The sequence below is a fragment of the Alosa pseudoharengus genome, unplaced genomic scaffold (assembly GCF_046254945.1).
Source record: "Alosa pseudoharengus isolate Yale_2024_CS ecotype anadromous, Long Island Sound unplaced genomic scaffold, YU_APseudo_1.1 YU_APseudo_1.1_scf_12, whole genome shotgun sequence".
Lineage (NCBI taxonomy): Eukaryota > Metazoa > Chordata > Actinopteri > Clupeiformes > Clupeidae > Alosa > Alosa pseudoharengus.
This window is the reverse complement of record NW_027468587.1, coordinates 35,266,865-35,287,828: the sequence shown is the minus strand read 5'-3', so window position 1 is coordinate 35,287,828 and position 20,964 is coordinate 35,266,865. Positions and strand designations below refer to the sequence as shown.

Genomic DNA, 20,964 nt, shown 5'->3' with positions numbered 1-20,964 from the left:
AGGGCCCCATCAGAGCTTGGGCCAGCTCTGGGGATGAGAATTGAAAGGGATGACAACTTGCATTTAGGTATTATATTAAAGTACGGAACTTAGGAGGAACTTGAACCTGATACATTTAAAAAAAAAATCTCAAATGGAAAGAAGGAAACAGACCTCTATTCATGGCTTTTTTAACCATTTTATAAATTTAACCAAGTAACACACTGTGTTTATACGATGTCCCAAAGTGTTGGTTCTCCTGTCCCAGGAGATTCATGCTTTTGTTTTTACTGTATTTTAGTTGTGATATTTCTTTTGTTGACATTTTAAAGCAATAAAAAGAGTGCAATAGCAAGACAATTAACTGGAGCAATTGTTACTTTCAACCACTAGGTGCAACCAAAGCCCACATTTTGCAGCTGGAATAGCATGATAAAAACCTAGCACACCTTCCAAGCACAGTCTTCATTCAAACATATATTTCACAATGCTTACATTTCTTAGATCACTCTCTGAAGACATATGAGACTTACAGTATGTGTGGTACAGCATAGCTTCACTAAGTCACTATACAACTACAGTTATGATTCTTAGTCTCAGAAGTGACCTTTTTATAGTTTGTACTAACATTAAGCGTTCAAACATTAAGAATAGAAAATGCATTTTGTCATTACTAAGAACATTTTCCTCATAGTAAATGTTTGCTATGGTGTCAAAGGTTATGTGGCCATGTGAATGTTGTAAAAAGGACATCCGAAGGTTCAAGCAGACAAAACTGATTATCTTTATATGTGTTTGTATGTGAAAGCTCACAGATGAATAACTGAAAATCCAGAATGACAAAAATCCTCCTGAACTGTAATTGCTATGAGCCCTCTGTATGGAAAGTGAGCATGATCTCATTAACCCTATTGTGAATCAACCCTTCCGGCTTGCACACGCCACACTCTGGCTAAGAGCCACCCTTCCATTGGCTGGCTCCAGGGAGCCCTCGGCTGATAAAGGCTCTGTCTGCCTTCCCTGCTCCCCATCGCTCTGCTGTGTCCACCTCTAGGAGTGAAGGTGTGAGATAGGGACTGACGACAGAGAGGACGGTCCAGCGCTTGACAGTGTGAGTACCCCCCCCCCCCCCCCCCCCCATCCGACCTAATCCTCTGAGGAGGGTTGGGTAGGCTCTCTTACTCTTAATGCATCTGTGTGTGTGCATGTATTTGCTTCATGGGCTCATAGGCTATCTCCCGGTGAAAATACTGTGAATAACCTTAGAATGATACATTATTTACACTGCTTGATGAGTCTATGTGTGTATGTGGGTGGAGAAAGAGCGGTAGCACTTGTTGAATGAGGAGATTATTAGCTATGGTCAACGTCCACAGAAAACTCACTAGCGTGCCAGTTAGAAAATAGGTCGATGTAGCCTACCTGTTTGGCTCTAATGACTGGATGTGGTAGATATCTTTTGTTTATTTGTTCAGGACCAGGTATTATGATAATATTTGGTTGTAACAAATATATGTTAACTAAATATATTTCACTAATATAATTTACTTTATCGACAATAAGGGAAAGCTACAGATCACTGACGATTCTAAAAGTATTTGGTTTAAAGTCATATTCAAGGTCCTTTAAAAGTGCGATGAAGACAAAAAGTGCAAAGGAACTAATTCACGCATAGCTGATAAACCCAATATGATATATTTCCCAAAGTGTGTCATGATCATTTCTACTCACCCAGCAATTTAATTCAATCCAAGTGATAGCCTAAACCTAAAAAGTCACTTTCATGCATCCGCGATCTGTGTGGAACACTGACCCTATTTGCCCACTACACCGGTGGCATTCGACGCACACGGACAGTAGGCTACCTAGTGAAGGTTATCTCAGCGACAGTTTGAATTAGGCTAATGTAAGTCTAATCCTAATATTTAATCACTTTTGGCTGTTTCACCGTGTCCAATTAACTAGCCACTGGTCTGATCTGATGTGTAGGCTAGTCTACACGATAAAGGCATTCACTAACGTTTGTGCTGCAGCTGGATCAGATCGACCGGAGTTTTTTTTTTTTTTAACCCTTGGCTGCTTGGCATAGTGCAGATTAAATGTTCAGAATTTGATTTAGGCTATGTGGTCTTCAAAAACATTAGAAAGCTGTCAGGCCATTCATTTTCTTAAATTAAGCTACTAAAACGGTAGGCTTAGGTTTTAACTGCCCACAATTAGGAAAGACATATAGGCTTTTCTCCTCTGAAAATCAACTCCGTCATCTTGTGCAGTAAAATTTCAGGACGTGTAGAGCAATTCCATGCAAAGGTCATCCTTACCATGGAAAAAAAAAGTTGTGCATACGCAAATAGAACTGTTGTTAAAATCTTCATTTAGGTCTATATTTTATTGTTTGTAACTGATCTGATTGAATTTGATGGAGAATGACACTCTTTTTACATCATAAATATGGTGTGCAACCATACAGAAACAACATATTTCACATGGTAATATTATACATAGGCCTATTTCAAAAGTGGATAAATGGACCCAATGTTCAAACAAATTGTGTCATTTGACAAATTTCAGATTGACAAGGGAATGGTAGAGTAATGTCTATGCTCAGCTTGCCTTTAAGAGCACAACTCCTTACATTTGTAAGGCTTTTGTTTTTAAGTCAGCAAGTTCCATGGCCATGTCACATCCATAACGTTTTATAGGAAAAGTTTATGCTACACATACAGTGTTGATGCGACAATGTCCATAGTGTCTGTGCAAAGCTGATTTATATCAATGTAAAGTGTGATGACCAAATTGTGCCCCTTTCTTACTTTTAAAACCTTTAATGGTGCGTTATGGATGTGACGTTATGTTACATAATGTGAATTTACAAGACTGGGGACTTTATTATACCTCAAAGCCGATAAAACGTCTGTTCTGGTGGCATGTCAGTTTCAACGCATTTCAACTTAGTGTTTACAATTGACATTTCAAAGATTATTAGGTTGATCAAAACCACAGGGAGGCCTTGCCTAACCATTAGCAAAACAAACATAATATTAAAATACCTCCAGTGATTAGCCTAGCCATAGCCTATTTTCAAGTGGCCTAATAACGAAAATCTGAGCGATCTGAGAGTAACATGAGTAAGGGCAGCAATAAACTAGATGTACCGCATAGCGGTACAAAATATGACCGTCTCTCAGTCCTGCATATTTTCTTCGCAAAAATAAATCACGCTAGTCAATTTGTCTCCATCTACTCCTGCAACTCATGTGCATGTAAATGTATGCATATGTGAGTTTGCTTTTGTTTATAAGAGTGTGTGTGTGTGTGTGTGTGTCTGTGTGTGTGCATGTGCGTATACGTGCCTGTGTTTGTGTGTGTGTGTGTGTGTGCGTGTGTGCGTGCGTGTGTGTTTGCATGCCCACAGCCCACATGCGTATGCGTGCCTGTGTGTGTGTGTTTATGTATCTGCATTCATGTGGGTGGGTGTTTGTGCATGTATGTGTGTGTGTGTGTGTGTGTGTGTGCTTGCCTGTCTGTATGTGTTTATGTGTGTGTGTGTGCTTGCCTGTCTGTATGTGTGCGACTGTACGTGCGTGCGTGTGTGTGTGCGCATGTGCGTGTGTGTGCATGTGTGCACGTGCGCGCGCATGTACTTTATGTGTGCAAATCACAAATGAGTGGGTATGGGTTAGGTTGATGTGGGCTCTTGAGACTAACATACCATAAACATTTTGTCATCTTGGGTGCAATGGTTCAGGTAGGGCTAGTTATTTAGGGGAGTGGCCACCAAGTTTCATGTTCCCTGGTGTTTCAGTAACCCGGGAATCACTGACCAAAATTGATGACAGTAAAAAGAAAAAATACATTTCTTTTTTATATTTTAAATGACTTGTTGTCCTGATTCTTCCTGTGGATCTTAGTGGGCACTGAGGAAGCAATAATTTCATCGCTAGTTTTTCATGATTACTATTTCAATTGTTTCATATCAAAATTCACTACTTAATTATGTGTTTTATGTAGTTTGTCGAGGACTGGTTCAGACACGTCACATCCATAACGTGAAACCGTCACATCCATAACGCCAGTTTTTCCTACATAATGCATTACGAAAATGACGCATAGTTTCAAAAACACACTTTTTGTGTTCATTCAAGTCTCCTTCATGGTACATATATCATAGTTTCGGCAGTTTCCTTCAAAATTCACAGAGTTTGTAGAAAACCTGTAATCTCTCACAAAAGTGTGTCCATTTCATGTCACATCCATAACGCTGATAAAATGCTTTGTATTCTTAGGATGAAATTGATTATATGAAATTTGAGGATTTCTCAGTATTCAGAGGACAAAGGTTGCATTAAAAGTTATGCAAATTAATTCACTGATACTAATTTTGCCCCCACTCTAAGGCATTTTGTTTACCAATATGAGTTCAATTGTCACATCCATAACGCTGGAACTGCCCTGTAGTGTTCATTGAGAGAAGAGATAGCTCTTGTTTTTCTTTTTGCTTTCACTTTGGATTTGATTGACGTGATTTCGGTCACTGAACGCGCTACACATGATGCCCAACACGACGTTTTTCTGTACGGCTTTACGGCATGAGATTGTTTTGAAACCTAGACCTCACTTGGTAGGCCTACCCCTTCACCCACCTGTATTAGTGTGCATTACATCGGATTAGAGACAGAAACTGTTTACGCCTGTGAATCCGGGCACAGGAGAAAGGATTAGAGGCTTTTGTAATTACACTTGCTCAAAGGGGGCATGTGGTGACACCGAGGTAAACTGTAATGCCAAATGTAAAGACTTATGCACCTAATACAAGACGTTTAAGTATGGCTCTTTCCAGGCTTGGCGTTGACTGAGCGTTCCATGAATAAACTATACCTGAGCTAAAATAGGTGTAAAACCATTTTGAAATGTGCAGCACTATCCACTCTGAAGCTGATTGGGATCAGATCAAATGTGTGTATGGAGCATGAATGTGTATGCAGAGTCTACACTAAATGGATCAAAACATGTCTATTTGACAACACAGATAAAGTTAATTTCTTACATTATGGGATATCTTTACCAAAGCCCCAAAACACCCGAAAGCAGATGCTTCATATATGTCATTGTATTTTAGCTGTGGAGATGGATGCAACAGAGTTTCGGAGGCGTGGGAGAGAGATGGTGGACTACATTGCTGACTATATTGAAAACATTGAGAAGAGGCAGGTCTACCCAGATGTGGAGCCCGGCTACCTGAGGGGTCTGATCCCACAAGAGGCTCCCGAGGACCCAGACAGCTATGATGATGTGGTCAAGGACATCGAGAGGGTCATCATGCCAGGGGTAGGAACAGATAGCCTACCTGTTTGTAAAAACATGACACATCACTTTTGAACATTTGTGTTGCTGATGTTCAACTCTTCACTAGATATTTAGATCTGAATCTCTATTTAGTCAGATTTCTCCCGCTGGACAATTCAGCAGATATGTCCTGCTCTTCTGCCACACTCTTATCTTATTAAGTGTTCAAAGTTCAACGCTTGTTGCGTCACTGGTGTGTGTAGCTCAAAGTATGAAGTTCAGAGCCTTTTCATTTCGGCTGCACAACAATACACTACCAAACGATCAGAATCACAGACTCTTCAATAGCCAGCCTCTTTGAGTCATGACCTGCTAATAAATGATTTTCATCCAGTCGTAAAGTGTTCAGTTTGACTGTCTAAAAATAATTCCTCCCCAAACACCTCTTTGTAAGTGAATTAAGAAACGTAAGTTAATGAGTGACTCACTACTGGAAAATCCTGCAAGGAAGGCAGAGCTATAGACTGCCTCGGGCCTCTCTCTCTCTCTCTGCAATAATTAATTCTATTTGACTTTGCCAAGTCACTAGGTGAAATGTTTGTGTGGATGCAAGCTGCAGCCATAACAGAACAGAAATGGAATTGAACAAAGATGTAAGCAATTATCCTTCAGAAAGAATTATGTCTTTTTAGCTGTACATTTTTAGTGTGTTGCTAGGGTCCTCCATGGCAGAAACAAATTTGTGGAAAAATAAATGTAATGTTCTCCAGTTTAGTAAATTAAAGCAAAACGAGTAATGTGACAACACTAAAAATATAAACAAAGATTAGATTTCCATACCACTGTTATTGTAGGGAATGGGCTGCCATGGCACCTCTATGTACTTGGAAACACTTCATATGAAAAAATAGCTAAATTGAAAATGTTTTTTCCATTTTAGAGGCCAATGTTTTGCAAGGGTGAGCGTGTTAGGATAGATGACTTGTTGAATCCTGTTGTTAACCCTAGTATTTCTTAGTGTTTTCATACTGCACTTTTTCAGTCTCCTTAAACTAGTGAAAATCCTTCTCCTTTATAGGTAACCCATTGGCACAGTCCATATTTCTATGCTTACTTCCCCACGGCCAGCTCATTTCCGGCGATGCTGGCTGACATGCTGTCTGGGGCGATTGGCTGCATCGGCTTTTCCTGGGTATGACGAATGCAGTCTTGTTTCTTTGTGCCTCTAAAGCATTTTTGAGCAATGTTGCTGGCCAATGTTCCTGGTAATTGTTGTTCTGGCACATTCTCATTAATATTGGGCAACAATGCTTTTTTCCGGAGAACTTTAATCATCAGCAGGCAACTGATCATGATCATCCAATCAGAACAAATGGAACCGGTCATGTAGTTGCCCAGCAACATTGCTCAAAGAGTTGCACCATTTGTGTATTTTCTAATTTGTGCTGTTTTATCTTTGAATCTCATGATGAGAAGTACATGCATTTTAGCATCCTTATCATAATTTAATTTTGTGGGACAAATGGGAAACACTGGAATAGCAGTCATACACAAACACAATTATATAAACCTATTGTTTGCATTTAGACACTTTTACACATTTACACACACACACACACACATACACACACACACACACCAGTATTATATCACAGCACTACTACTCAGTGAAGGAGTTTTGCCAGTTAATCAGTTTAACGTATATGTTTTTCTTAACCCCTTTATGTTTGTCTAGGCTGCCAGTCCAGCCTGCACTGAACTGGAGACGGTGATGCTGGATTGGCTGGGGAAGATGCTGAACCTCCCGGAGGACTTCATAGCCGGCACCTCTGGAAAGGGGGGCGGAGTCATACAGGTGGGCTGCACTGGTAACATACTAGCCAAAATAGATAGATAGATAGATAGATAGATAGATAGATAGATACTTTATTGATCCCCAAGGGGAAATTCAAGATTCAAAATTCAAATAAGACGCTAATCTATGTGTTCAGTTTATCGATTTTGTAGTCAGTGAGGATAACAGGAGCATAGAGATTCACTGCACATTCACACTTAGACTCAAAATGAAAAGCTTAGGTAGACCAGTCATCTGAGATTATACTATTGATAGTGCCACAAACATCTAACTGGCTAAAGACAGCATAACTTGCAAGACAATTACTTGGATATAATCGGCTACTGCTCTTCAAAAAATACATTGTAATATAATGCTTATTGGAAATTAAAGGAGCATTTGGGAGATTGCACAGTGGTAGTCATCTTCTGTTGTTGTTTGCTTGTTGATATTCAGGTTTTTGTCTGTTGTCACCATGTGCTTGAAATAGCATGACAGGTTTTGTGTGAATAATGACAGTAAAGCAAATCTTTAGGTTGAAAGCCCATCCAGTTATTTATTTTTTCTTTGGCGGAACGATACCCTTGCTTCAGCAAACATACAGCAAACAATAGAGGGATTGGGAAAAACAAACAAGTCGTGTCCCTTAAATCCTCGTACAGACACAGTTTGTCATTGATTGCCTCCCTCCAGCATCACATGCCTGGAAAAATGGCAGGAAATTGCCTTTTAACCTGTCGATCAAAAGCAAATGGTGATGGTGGCGCTTTTCGTGACACAGGCAGTTTCACATTCATTATTGGCCAGTCAACACGGCTGTGCAGCTGTGGTGTGCCGATGACAGATCAGTTTATTCCTCTTCAGCGTGGCCTCTGCCTGTCCTCCTCCTCCTCCTCCTCCTCCTCCTCTTTCTGTGTACTACTACATGCCCATCTCACTTACTGGGGGTTCTCGCCATGGCAACAAATGGCACTCGCTTGCAAGACTAATGAGCCCCTTTTGTCATTTTGAAGCTGTTGCTTATGATAGAGCAAAGCTTGTTGGCATAAATTGAAAGATGAGACAAACAAAACTGAATGAGATTTCACTGACATTTGACAACATTTAAAAATAGAGAGAAGCTGTAACATACAGATGGGCCACATCACAACATCACAATGGGTTACAACCTCCACCCCCAAAAAAAGGGCTTGGACTATACACCTGCCCTTAAAATGGACTTGATTATTTCTGACTGTTTACTAATTAAGCAATATGACACAAGGGGGAGGGGTTTTGGTGAAGGATGTTGTCATGTCTGTAATATGGCCTTGGGTAAAGTTTAGCATTTTAAAGTAAAAATATTGTTTTGTGAAGCTATAAAAAGATGATTAGGCAAAAATATACGGTAATCGAAAAAATATTAATAGAAATAGAAGTGTACATTTACATTTTGACTGACACGCAAATTTAATTGAATATTTAATATGCATGGTGTGAACTCAGGGCAGTGCCAGTGATGCCACGCTGGTGGCCCTCCTTGCTGCTCGACGCAGGAAGGTCCAACAGATCCTGGCTGAACAGCCTGACCGCTCTGAGGCTGACATTATTTCAAAACTGGTGGCCTACACCTCAGATCAGGTAAGACCTCAATGCCAGTCTATTATGAACACTGAGCTCCTCACTAAATATACATTCACTCTAATCAGTCCTGATGGTTACATTAAGGACACTTTCATCAAAACAGTTTATCTGTATGAGAATCTCTGCTAAAAGAATTATTGTAGTTCAGAGGAGTTAACATGTCGAAATTCATATCAGATTGTTTTTGGAGAACATGTTTCATCCGAAAATATCTTAACTGTAACCCATCTATATCTCTCTGTGTAGGAGCTTCAAAAAATACTGAGGAAGATCTTTTCTGTGCACTTTTAACCTTTACATACTGTAATAATCATGAAATGTTTTTTATGTTTATGTTAATAGTTCTTAGCCGACGCTTTTGTCCACAGAGACTTACAATGACATCAATAAACATTACATTAACATTAAAATTAGCAGGGTGAAGAAAAAGTCACATAGCCTTAATATAAAAATAGCAATATTTTTTTTATAATGCAGGCACACTCCTCTGTGGAGCGAGCTGGATTGATCGGTAGCATGAGGATGCGTAAGGTTCCTACTGATGAAAAATTTGCTGTCCGGGGAGAAGCTTTCCGAAGGATCATTGAAGAGGACAAGAATGCTGGCCTAATACCAACATATGTGAGTGAGCAAGACTTCTCATTAGCTGACAATGGCTCTTCATAGTCAAGGCCACCACTTAGCATATTTTTTGGGAGGGTTATTGATTGATTCAGTTGGTGTCTCCATTCAGTGCAGATGCCTCCCTATTCTGTGATTTTCTACACATAATGTGATCTTAACCCAACAAACCTTGAATGTGTCAGAGGAGGCATTTCATGACATGCGTATGAGCTTATCTGGCACCCCACACACTCTGGTGCTGTGTTTACAGATGTAATTGCCCCTCCCTCTGCTTTCCTTCTGAAACTGTTGCCTGAGGACTCTGTGACCACTAACATAGTTAGTGAAGGTTTTCTTGCCACCATAATCGAATCAGGAGGTCACCATCTGATTTTAAACACTGGTGACCAGGCCTTTGTAATAAGTGCACGGTACATAAAACATATATTTTCGTTTATTCCCAGAAACAATACTGGCATTGCAGAATCAAATGAAACCAGGAACCATTTTATAGTACACATGGCATGGATTTCCCCACACACTTATTTTATTTAGTTAGTTATGTTATGAAATGCTTCACCTGTATTAATCCACCCTCTCCACTCCGTTGTGTTTACAGTTCTGTGCCACACTGGGGACAACTCCATCATGTGCTTTTGATCACATCACAGAACTGGGACCTATTTGTGAGTAGTACATGTTTTTCACATTACCCATGTCTCTCTGTGTGTATCTGTGGGGTAGCTAATCTGCAGAATACACCTTCAAGTGGTACCTGAAAATATTGTCCATCAAATGCCTGCCAAGGTTCTAGGATTCACACACTGATTGGGTTCTCTGGTTCCAGGTAATGCAGAGAACATGTGGATGCATATTGATGCAGCGTATGCAGGAAGCTCCTTCATTTGTCCTGAATTCAGGCCTCTCCTGAATGGTGTCGAGGTAATAATAGCAGTCCATCACATGTATAATGAAAGATGCCAGTTTACACAATGTACCAAAAACCTCTTGATTTGTTCAGTAACCTACAAGTGGTAGTTTATTTAACATGAGAAAGATTCCACAGTGTTATATGTCCAATGTATAGATCATGGTTAGTCTAATGTTACAATTATTGTATCATTTTCCTGCTATGACTGACAAGTCATTTTTACTTTTTACATAACCGATTTGTGCATGTATTAAATTAAAGAATTTAATAATATAATATATAATTTAATATATCCCTAATATGTTAAAACATTTCAAATGGAAGTTCAGAGTAAATATAGTGAATAATGTGCAGATGGGTGTGGCTATTTGCAAAGATGTTAGAGTAATACTGTATAATAATAATTCATCCCTACTATTAAATACAAAACACAAAGGAAGACTCTCCCTGCTCTGAGGCTAACAGGGGTTGTCTGCATGTGCGTGGACAGAGCAGCACTTAAATGTCAAGAGAGGAGTTCACAGAGTGACTGATGTGTTTAGAAATCTGTGCAAAATTAGAAATCCTTAATCTTCCATTGAATTTCAAGGCCTCTCCTGCTGAGGCGTATTGCTGGTGTGCACCCTGATAAGGGTAAAGTAATTTCCTGAGGCACTAGCAGACCTTTAGATAACTCGCAAGCTGAAATATCACTGTTTATTGTCAGCATGAGTTCAAGCAATGGTAGTCAATAGGGCTCATCTGTATGGAAAAAAGACCAGACCATTATCTTTGAATTGACTGACAGCTGTGTCCAGTAGGGCTCGAAACTGGCTTAGTAACGGTTTCCAGGAAGTGAAGTGGCACACAGCACCCAGTCAAACGGAAGCCTTCTCATCACGTCTGTGCTGTCCTTTTGTATTCCACTGGCTGTTTTTATTGCGGCAGATGGAGAGGATATTTGAAAAGCAGAACAGCAAACAGATGAAACAGCAGATACTAGTGTTTCTCACTTTATGAAAAGTGTGATTCATGATTGTTAAACAAAAGAATTACGCACAAGTGTGTACAAATAAACAGCACCAGCATTTCTCTTGTCAAGTTTTAGTATTTCTGTCAACCAGTGCAACCAGCTCTATTTTCTTATTCTACAGAATTTGCCATGATGTTTATAATTAATGAAATATAATGTGGGGTACTATACTGTAGTATCAGTCTGAAATGATGAGGTGAGATGAAATGAGGACAATACGTGAAGCCCAAGAACACCATTAACTGCGTCAGTGCTGGCTGTGCTGAACTATGCTTTATTACAGTACCTTACTGCAAGATCTTTTTATTTCCTTCCAGTTTGCAGACTCATTCAATTTTAACCCACACAAATGGCTTTTGGTCAACTTTGACTGCTCCACAATGTGGTGAGAACACAGAATGTTTTCTCTCAGGAACATAATGTTCTAATACATGAAATACATATAGATGTATAAAATGTCATATTTGTGCTCTCCATCTCACTCCAATGTCTAGTTATTTCTACATCATACAATAATGATGTGTTCACTTTCTTTTCTACAGGGTAAAGAGGAGATCCGACCTTATCGGGGCTTTCAAAATGGATCCTCTCTACCTTAAACATGATCACGAAGAATCAGGTAATGCAAGACAATAACTAGGAGAACCAGTTATGCAATATTTGCACAAAAGGTGCAGACTGAAGTTGTTCACCATATATATTCAAACATACCTGTAGTTTACCTATAGGGAGTACCTCCCTCCTGATGTCAATATTCATTACAATAGTCTAATGATCATACATATTTGATGACGGTTCATCATGGAAATGATTGCTGAAAACCAGAGGCTAGCTGGCTGTAGTAAACGACCAAATGATTCAATAGCTGTTAAGACGTACAGGCTCCTGACCTCCTGTAGAGAGCTTGAGCAATTACTTTCATGTCCACGTCATGGCCAACAGTCTGTCTGCTTAGTCACCTGAAAGCTATCCCATGCTTGCCTTATACTGAGCAGGAAGACTGTGGTGATCATGGTCAAATAAACACTGACCAGAGCTACTACCTAAACATAATACATTGGGAGTGTGTGAGCATGTGTGTATGTGAAAGAGATTGGGAGAGAGAAGCAATAGTTAGTAAATCTTTTTGGTATCAATAATGCACTGTGATGGTATTTTTTATATCACATATGAATCCCAGTCAGGCCAATGGTAGGAAAAATCAGGAACAGTTTTATTTACAATGATGCGCATCAAAGGAGAGACAGCATGACTTTGCATATAGATCCACCAGCTGTTCTAACTAGACAAGGACATAGTTAGGGTTTAAGTATCCTTCCAGGCTGACGGGAGATGGAGTTGGTCATCCCATCTTACATGGACCACACTGAATCAGACCCTGATTAGTGCCAACCTGGCAATCCGCTGCAGATAACTACTGACACAGGGGATGCACCCATGCAGAACAGCGAAACACTGCAAAACCATAATATTCCCTTTTATCTTTAAACTGATAGTCACTCACAGATATACACATGGACAGGATAGGAACAGAATGAAATAAAATCAGTCATCTCATATGTGGAAGAACAACCGAAACACCAGGACATAAACTACTTATGATACTACTACTAATACTACTACTTATAATATAGAAATCATAAGTTCTGAATTTGACACTCAACTGCTAAGAAACGGTGTGAGTGTTTTTTACCTCTCCGCTTGGCAGTGAATTACCTGGAATGTAGCGAGAGAGGCTCTTGTCTTTACCTGTATTGATGTCGTCCTGCTCTGTGCTCATCCCCCTGCCGGCCGCCACCGTGACGCTCCTGAATGAGATGCAGATAAAAGCAGCGCCGCTGTGGAGGCTAGCCTGCAGCTGTGCCTGCTGCCTTACCATAATTGTGCTGACAGGAAGACAAAAGACGGACCCTCTTCCCTCCCACGACCTGCCAGGCAGCTGACCCTTACTGGGCTCACAGACAAAGCCAGTGGATATTCTTGTAGAGAGAGAAAGCGGGAGAGAGAGAGAGAGAAAACAAAACAGGCAAATGAGATTACAGGTTATTGCCTTCGCTGGAGAGCTGAGGGCTTCTCTCTGTTTAGTTGTCAGTGACATCAGTCAATCTGTGGTTTGTGTGCAGTACAAGAGCACAGCCCATGAATAACCTCCAAATAGGCCAGTTTTCATACAGTTGCAGCTTATTTGAGTGAAAAAATAACAATTAGAAAGTGACATTTGTCATCACTATCAAAACAAATGAACAAGCTGATACAAGAAAATGTCTGATACATCAACTAATGAATTGTTAGCCCATTATCAGCTTTGACAAAGAATGATTAACCTCTGTTTATTTTGCTCTTTCAGGACTGATCACAGATTACAGAGTAAGTGGCTAAATCTAATATTTATGTTTAACTTATTTTTGGTTTTATTTCATCCAAATGTGTAAAATCAACAGTATGTTTTTCTTTCATTTGAATTAAACACACATCGCAATTTGAATCCTTCATACTTAGTCATGCTGACTGTTCTTAACACATTTTCCAGTTTGTTTGTTTGTTTGGGCCTAGAGTCAGACTGATGTGTACCATGTGTGCTGCAACTGATGTCAGTGTAATTTCATCCCCTTAAAGTCGAAGTCTTCTGACATTGACAGAAAACATCAGGACTGTACACAGCACTGCACCAGTCATAATCTATCATAATAATAATGTCCCCTCTGACTATTTCCCCTGTGTGTGTGAGTTTGTGTGGATGTGGTGGTACCATGTCAGTACCACCACATCCACACAAACTCACACACACAGGGGACACACAGTAGTTTAGTTTAGTCATTGCAAGCACCTCTTTTTGATTAATCACCACTATGTGGATACTGTTTTTAGAATTGATTTAGATTAAGTGTTAGTTAGTATAATTTGTATTTTAGTATATTTAGCATATTCTTTATCTTCTACTGTCCTTATTGCTTAGTTGTGTTTTTATATTATATACTTTAATTACTCTTTCTGCTGTTAAAGAATGTATTTGTGTTGTCTGTATGCTGCTGAGACCTTGAATTTCCCCTGGGGATCAATAAAGTATCTATCTATCTATCTAATGTGTGGATATACAGCTCTGGAAAAAATGAAGAGACCACTGCACATTTTTCTGATGTCATCCTGCGGTTGCTGAGTGACATTCGAATGAGTTGACGGTCATATTCGAATTTGCAGTGGTCTCTTAATTTGGAATACTTTATGTACATGTATATTTGTATTTATGTATTTGTTTGGGGTGAATATGCCTGTAGTCTGTAGTGGGTTCTCCCACCAATGTTGGTGAATGTGTGTGTGTGTGTGTTCTGATGAAGCAACCAGACATGTCATTTCTAATAGCATCTCTCTGGCCCCTGCAGCACTGGCAGATTCCACTGGGCCGACGCTTTCGCTCTCTGAAGATGTGGTTTGTCTTCCGCATGTATGGAGTCAAAGGCCTGCAGGACTACATACGTCAGGTAGCAGCCACTCACTGGCTCCTGTCAATCAAATTTGCCAGGCTGTCTCCGTGCTAAATTAGGCAGCAGTACAAGGATGCTAGTCATTAAGCCTTGGTCTGTTTCACTGCAAGTGCACAACATGTGCAGTGCCTCGCTCATTGACACAGAAAGTGCTGGTCAATGCACACCCTAACAGTTTGCACTTGCATAACAGCAGCAGTATAACACCTAGTCATGTTAGGTCAGCTGCCTATCTTTGTGGGAACATTGGCTTATTATACCTGGACAGTAGTTCTGAACCAGTTGTTTAGAAAATAATTGTGTCAGTTCTGAGATAAATGCACACAGTAACACTAAAACCTTATTCCAGATGGTTACCAAACATCTAAGCTACAAATGCATAACTCGGTTTATAGACACCACTAAAACTCAGTGAAGTTGTTGACTCCATAAAAGAGTTATCTATAAGTCCAGTAGTAACATGAGATTAAGAACATCAATCCAAGCTTATACTTAAGAAGTGTAGCAAGTAGCACCTTTTAGGGAAGTCCCTTTTTTGGGCACTTATCGAGCATCTATTTAGAACTGCACATGTGCTTCACAACTTCACAAATCACAACACACCAACCTCGCTCTAGCTGCGAGATCACATGATTGGTACGATGTATTCACAACATACCACATGATTGGCACAATGTATTCACATGTCAACTTTTGGCGGCGGAATGGGCGGAATATGTGTAGACGACTACCATGTCTGCGTTAAGAACTAACCCCATACATTTCTGTGGGAGATTCTTTGAGTGCTGTGTCTCCTCATTAGAGGTCTCTGGTAGCACTGCCAAGTCTGGTTTCTGCTGAGACTAAGAAAGCCCAGCATTTAACATTGTTCAATTTCATCACTTCAGAAAGAAAGTACCAATAACATCATAATCAAGCCACAGTGTGACATGAAACTATAACAACATTACACCCCTCTGTGCAAGCGCCACTCTTACAACAGGCTAAGACCACAGCATTTTCTAACCTCAATCTTGGGGGGGATAAGAAAGAGGATGTGGTCAGTTATTCACTTCAGTTAGCTGCTAATGATGATATGATGACGTATTCCGTTAATTGAATAGAAATTTATGAATCAGTAGCAGAGCTGGCTTTACTCCATGGAAATAATGGGTAACATCGCCACCCGGTGGTTGCATTGAAAAGTTCTTAGAATAGTCTTAGATTATTTTACATTCAGTGACCTGGGCTCAGACATTTTTTTAAATCATTATACAGAATGTTTTTCTCAAGCTGTTGTATCCGTGCAGTTTTTTCCTACCACACCACCATTTGGATTTTAAATGCATTCCTTTCGTTGACCACTCTTTCCTCTTACAGCATGTGCGTTTGGCTAAAGAATTTGAAAGCATGGTGCGGAATGATCCCCGATTTGAGATCAGTGCAGATGTGATATTGGGCCTTGTCTGCTTTAGACTTAAGGTAACACTGCAATTTCACTAATCAGCATATATGCTAAACTTTTTGTTAAAAGTAAAATAATAATTATGTCAATCATAATAATAAGCATACTTTGTCATATTTCTGTAACTAAGATGTACTTTAGAATGTTACTGTTTTTAGAGTGTTCACATTCTTCAACAGGGATCAAACGAATTGAATGAGGCTCTGCTGAAGCAGATCAACAGTGCCCGGAGGATCCACCTAGTCCCTTGCCAACTGGCAGGCACCTTCGTGCTCCGTTTTGCTATCTGTGCCCGCACCACAGAATTGCGCCACGTGCAGGAGGCATGGCACCACATCAGCGAGCTGGCATCAGAGCTGCTGCTAAAGCAGCGACACTGATTACCAATAGGCACCCCCTAACTAACCACATACTGTCTTACTATGCGCCCTGCCACTCTGCTAACTGTTGGTGTGTGTGTGTGAATGTGTGTGTCTGTTTGCATATATGTGAGCCTATACATAAATGATTTCTATTTATATTAGTAAGTAGTGAGAAGAAGTCATACAAATGGCTACTGTTTGGTGGAATGAAAAGGTTACACCTTTAGGCTTCATGCTCATACTCAAATGTGATTCAGTGTGACTCAAACAAAAATGAAACCTCAAGAGGAATGGCCATGGCATTGTGCCTGGCCCTTTCCACAGTTTTACTCCATATCTCAATGGCAATCTGGTCTTTATGTTTCAGGAGGGTGGAAACCCTACATCCATAGCTGTTCACACACACACATACACACACACACACACACATTTTTCTGATTCGAATGAGTTGACCGTCATATTTAAATTTGCTGTGGTCTCTTAATTTTGAATATGACCGTCAACTCATTCGAATGTCGCAACCTTAAGATGACATCAGAAAAATGTGCAGTGGTCTTCAGAGCTGTGTATACTTTACAGTTAGGTTTGTTGATAGTTGATCATTTTAAATTAAGCAAAACTAAAGGAAGTGACTATGCCCAAAAATGAATACTCCTGTCCTATACATACACGTGATGTGCAATGGTTGAAGGTTTAAACTGATATATTAGAAGACTGAATAAGAATTCAAGTAATTTTAATGCTCTGTTGTCTCACCATTTAAGTTGTCAATGGCCACTGGAGAAAACGTAAATATTGTAACAACCTACTATTAAATAAATGTTTTACTTTTCAGAAAAGAGTTACACAGCTAATTCACAATATACCAAAGAAAAAATAGAAGAGCTGTTCGACATTGATGCATGCACACATGTGGACAAAGCTGTCAATGCTTCATTTTTTAAAGAGGGTTGTAAAATGGGCCGCAAATGGGACATAATTGTCTTTGCACTTGGCAACGGTGTAGCCAAATGCCAAACCCAACATATTGAGAAAATATGAAGACAAAGGAACCAATGTCATTTATCATTTATCAACTGCAATGAATGCTTTGTTAAAACAAACCTACATGTAAAGCCATGAATAATGGTGTTTGGTTATGATTACTGGGTACAAATATTTATTTTTTAACATTCATTGGCCTTCATGTTGGTGACATATTACACTGAATGTCATTTACTGTCTGCATTAAAGTGTCTATATGTGTGTTTGGTGAGTAAGAAAACTTGTGTAGGTGCTTGTATGTATTTTTGCAAAGGATGGAAAAGGTTATATGTGTATGTATGTTTGCAACATTTGTTTTGATAGTACCAGGTGTTCAAAGTGAAGAGAAACTAAAAAATATACCCATCCAAATGAAATGCTATAATGCTATGAATCACACTGCATACATCTGGCAGTGTATAAATGTTTATACAATAAACTTATGATGTAACATTATTATGTTTGTAATGTGATTAATGTGTTTGTAACACATTATTAATCACATTATTATCACCCTTTTTAACCTCAATCTTGAAGGGATAGAAAGGGTCAGAAAGTCAGTTATTCACCAATGCAATCAGCTGATGCTAATGAGGATAGTAGGCCTACAAATATTGCCATTAATTGAAGAGTGCATATATACACACACAGCTCTGAGACCACTGCACATTTTTCTGATGTCATCTTACGGTTGTAGCCTAGTTGACACCAGACCCTTCTCAGTTGTAACTGAGAGTGGGTCTGGGGAAGGTTCATTCACAGCCCATTTCCGAAGGGGCATCAACGGACGGCGGTCCCAATGCCTCCGGACGCAATTGGAGAGACCGAAAACCAATCAGAGCAATGAAAGAAATTACCTACACGGACCCAGTTGAGTGTTGCACCTAGTGAATCAGCACGTTACCATAAAGAAGCACATGTAGACACTAAATACATTCAGAAAAGCGGCAGGTTCAAACACACCTGGCTCCACAGGAAACAAACAAGCTCACCTTGTTGCCTTTTGTGCAACTAGTCCATTGCAACATTTTACTATCTGGTTGTAGGTGTGGAGGGAACCGGGAATAAACAGTGCTATTTCAAGAAAAAGTCCTTATATATGACAGAGGTCCAACTAGCCCTGTTCCCAAGCCGAAGAATGAAACACTTTTTAATTAAACGTAATTTACAAAGACATCGTACCACACTTGATAGCTAATATTTTGTTACTAGCAACCTACATCTGTCCTCTATCGAATACAATTGCATTTTGGTGTCAGAAGTGGGATGGTGGCGCCTCTGGGACACTGAGACGGAGGAGGCTGGATACAGACATGACAGCCATGGTATACCGGCGGCTGGCATGGAATAACCTGCAGGAGCAGCTCCTAGGTGATGGAGGTCTAGTGTTAGCAGCACCCGCAGCCCCATGATCACCTGCAGCCCCGTGGACACCAGCACACCTGCAGATTTCTGCAACGCCAGTGTCCAGCAGCCTGGACCAGAGCAGTACTTGACTACTTTTGAAAGACTGGCTACAGTCTATACCAGCGGTTCCCAAACTTTTTCCCCCGCGGACCACCTTCTACATCCTGACTCGGCTCGCGTACCCCCACCATCCAACACATAAAAAGTAACACATTCTATTGACGCATTCCAGGCATCGTGTTTAATTAGCCGCCCTACATGATAACAAAATCAAAATGTGCAATTGGTCTATAAGCTCTCACGCTAAAAAGTGTGGAGAACCACATTAGAATGGTTAGATAGCATCTCACTGCAGACCACGCACTGTGGCTTTGGGCAGTCTGTCTCCCAATCCACGTGAAGCCGAGGGCTATATGCATCATCATACTTTCGTTTTCTTCGCACAGTCTTTTCTGTCTCGTTCTTTCTTTTATCCCCTGTGCTCCATCTCCACCTTCATTAGTCTGCCCCCCATACCATCCCATCGTTACCTGTGTCCTGCTCTGTTTCTCTCGCTTCTCCTCTTCGACCGCTTTAATTAGGCCTTTTGGACAGTGTCCCTGTTTTTAGCCAGTTTTCCATGTTTACGCAGCCTTCTACCTAGCCTATACTTCAACGAAACTGTGAAAACATAGCCTATTATAGTTTACAAATGATTTCCTATAATTTCACGTTTCTATATCATTATAACCCGATTCGAAATTATGTATTATTTATGAATTAATTTGATTATTAATTAATGAATAATTTTTAACTCCTTTCCGCCATTGCCCTTTTCATCTCGCGTACCCCCTAGTGGCAGCTCGCGTACCACCGGGGGTACGCGTACCACAGTTTGGGAATCCCTGGTCTATACCTATGTAGCCATGGCATGCAGAGCGATCTGCTATAGATCTGGAGTAACTGTGCACCAAACAGAAGCCCTGCCTCAACGGAGGCTTTTGCTCCATCCAGTCTGGGAAAGTCCACTGCGACTGCTCATTTGAGGGTGTGTGACTCGAGTGTGATCTTGAAGAATGGAAAGAACTTGATTGTTAGCACTTAATGCGTCAGCTTGCTATGAAGCTGAATTTTAATGTATTTTTCCCCCAGCACTCAGTGCTGTATGTTCCGGTACTCGGTGCCTTTTATTTCCCTGTCTTCCATGTTATAAAAAATAGACACTTGTTTTATAAACCATGTAACTATTGATCATTAAAAATAGACCTTAAAAGTGGTTATTTGTAACATGCTAATGTTTTTAAAGCCAAATTGCTATTATTTAAAGATAGGTTGTAATAGCTAAGTGGGAATTTATACTCGAAAGGCAAATGTTATTGAAGACGTCATTAAAGGAATGCATCATGGTCTGAAACATTCATTAACAATGTAACCATCCAAAGATACAGTTAGAACGGTGAAAACAAGAGCATATTAACAACAAGAACATCATTTAACAATTGTTTAGTTGAGGCATAACTTGGATGATAATAACAACGCATAACTATCCGAAAATGTTTTTATCACCAAATCCCTGAACTGTCCACGTTTGTGACAGACCAGTGCTAACGTTACCAGTTAGTCATACTAGCCTACGCAGGGCTGCCAACTTTTCAAAAAACCTTGGAGTGAGATTTGGTGGGGCCAACCAAAATTTTGCTGCGTAAATTTTTGTTTGGCTCATTCAGCATTATACCGTACAGTAAAAAAAACGCACATCAGTGGTTCTCAGGTGTAGGGACCAGGCATGGACGGATTATGAGCTTTCGGGCCCTTGGGCCCAGATGTATTAAGGGCTCCCCACTAATTGTCGTATATGTGGAAGGGGGGTTTGGGGGTACTCCCCCAGAATTTTTTTAATTAGTTTAATGTGATTTCCTGTATTCTGGTGCATTTTGGGGATGGGCAATACTAAATTCAATCAGATTCATAGCCTACATCCTGATGTGTTGATATTGAG

At 40.1% G+C, this 20,964-nt stretch overlaps 1 protein-coding gene across 1 annotated transcript; it reads left to right on the top strand.

Moving 5' to 3' along the window:
* Positions 1 to 1,020: 1,020 nt before the first annotated feature.
* Positions 1,021 to 17,928, top strand: ddc (dopa decarboxylase). Its single transcript, XM_076279556.1, has 14 exons — positions 1,021 to 1,090; positions 5,099 to 5,307; positions 6,344 to 6,457; positions 7,001 to 7,120; positions 8,585 to 8,719; positions 9,200 to 9,343; positions 9,945 to 10,011; positions 10,173 to 10,267; positions 11,586 to 11,653; positions 11,811 to 11,887; positions 13,616 to 13,635; positions 14,649 to 14,747; positions 16,110 to 16,211; positions 16,374 to 17,928. The coding sequence occupies exons 2-14, from the start codon at positions 5,107 to 5,109 to the stop codon at positions 16,572 to 16,574; spliced, it is 1,443 nt and encodes a 480-aa protein (XP_076135671.1). The 5' UTR covers positions 1,021 to 1,090; positions 5,099 to 5,106; the 3' UTR covers positions 16,575 to 17,928.
* Positions 17,929 to 20,964: the final 3,036 nt, after the last annotated feature.

Excerpts from the sequence above, each read along its gene's own strand:
- ddc (XM_076279556.1), top strand. The coding sequence starts at position 5,107 with ATGGATGCAACAGAGTTTCGGAGGCGTGGGAGAGAGATGGTGGACTAC. Across the intron at positions 8,720-9,199 it reads TGGCCTACACCTCAGATCAG|GCACACTCCTCTGTGGAGCG; the intron begins GTAAGACCTCAA and ends TTTATAATGCAG. Across the intron at positions 16,212-16,373 it reads TTGTCTGCTTTAGACTTAAG|GGATCAAACGAATTGAATGA; the intron begins GTAACACTGCAA and ends ATTCTTCAACAG.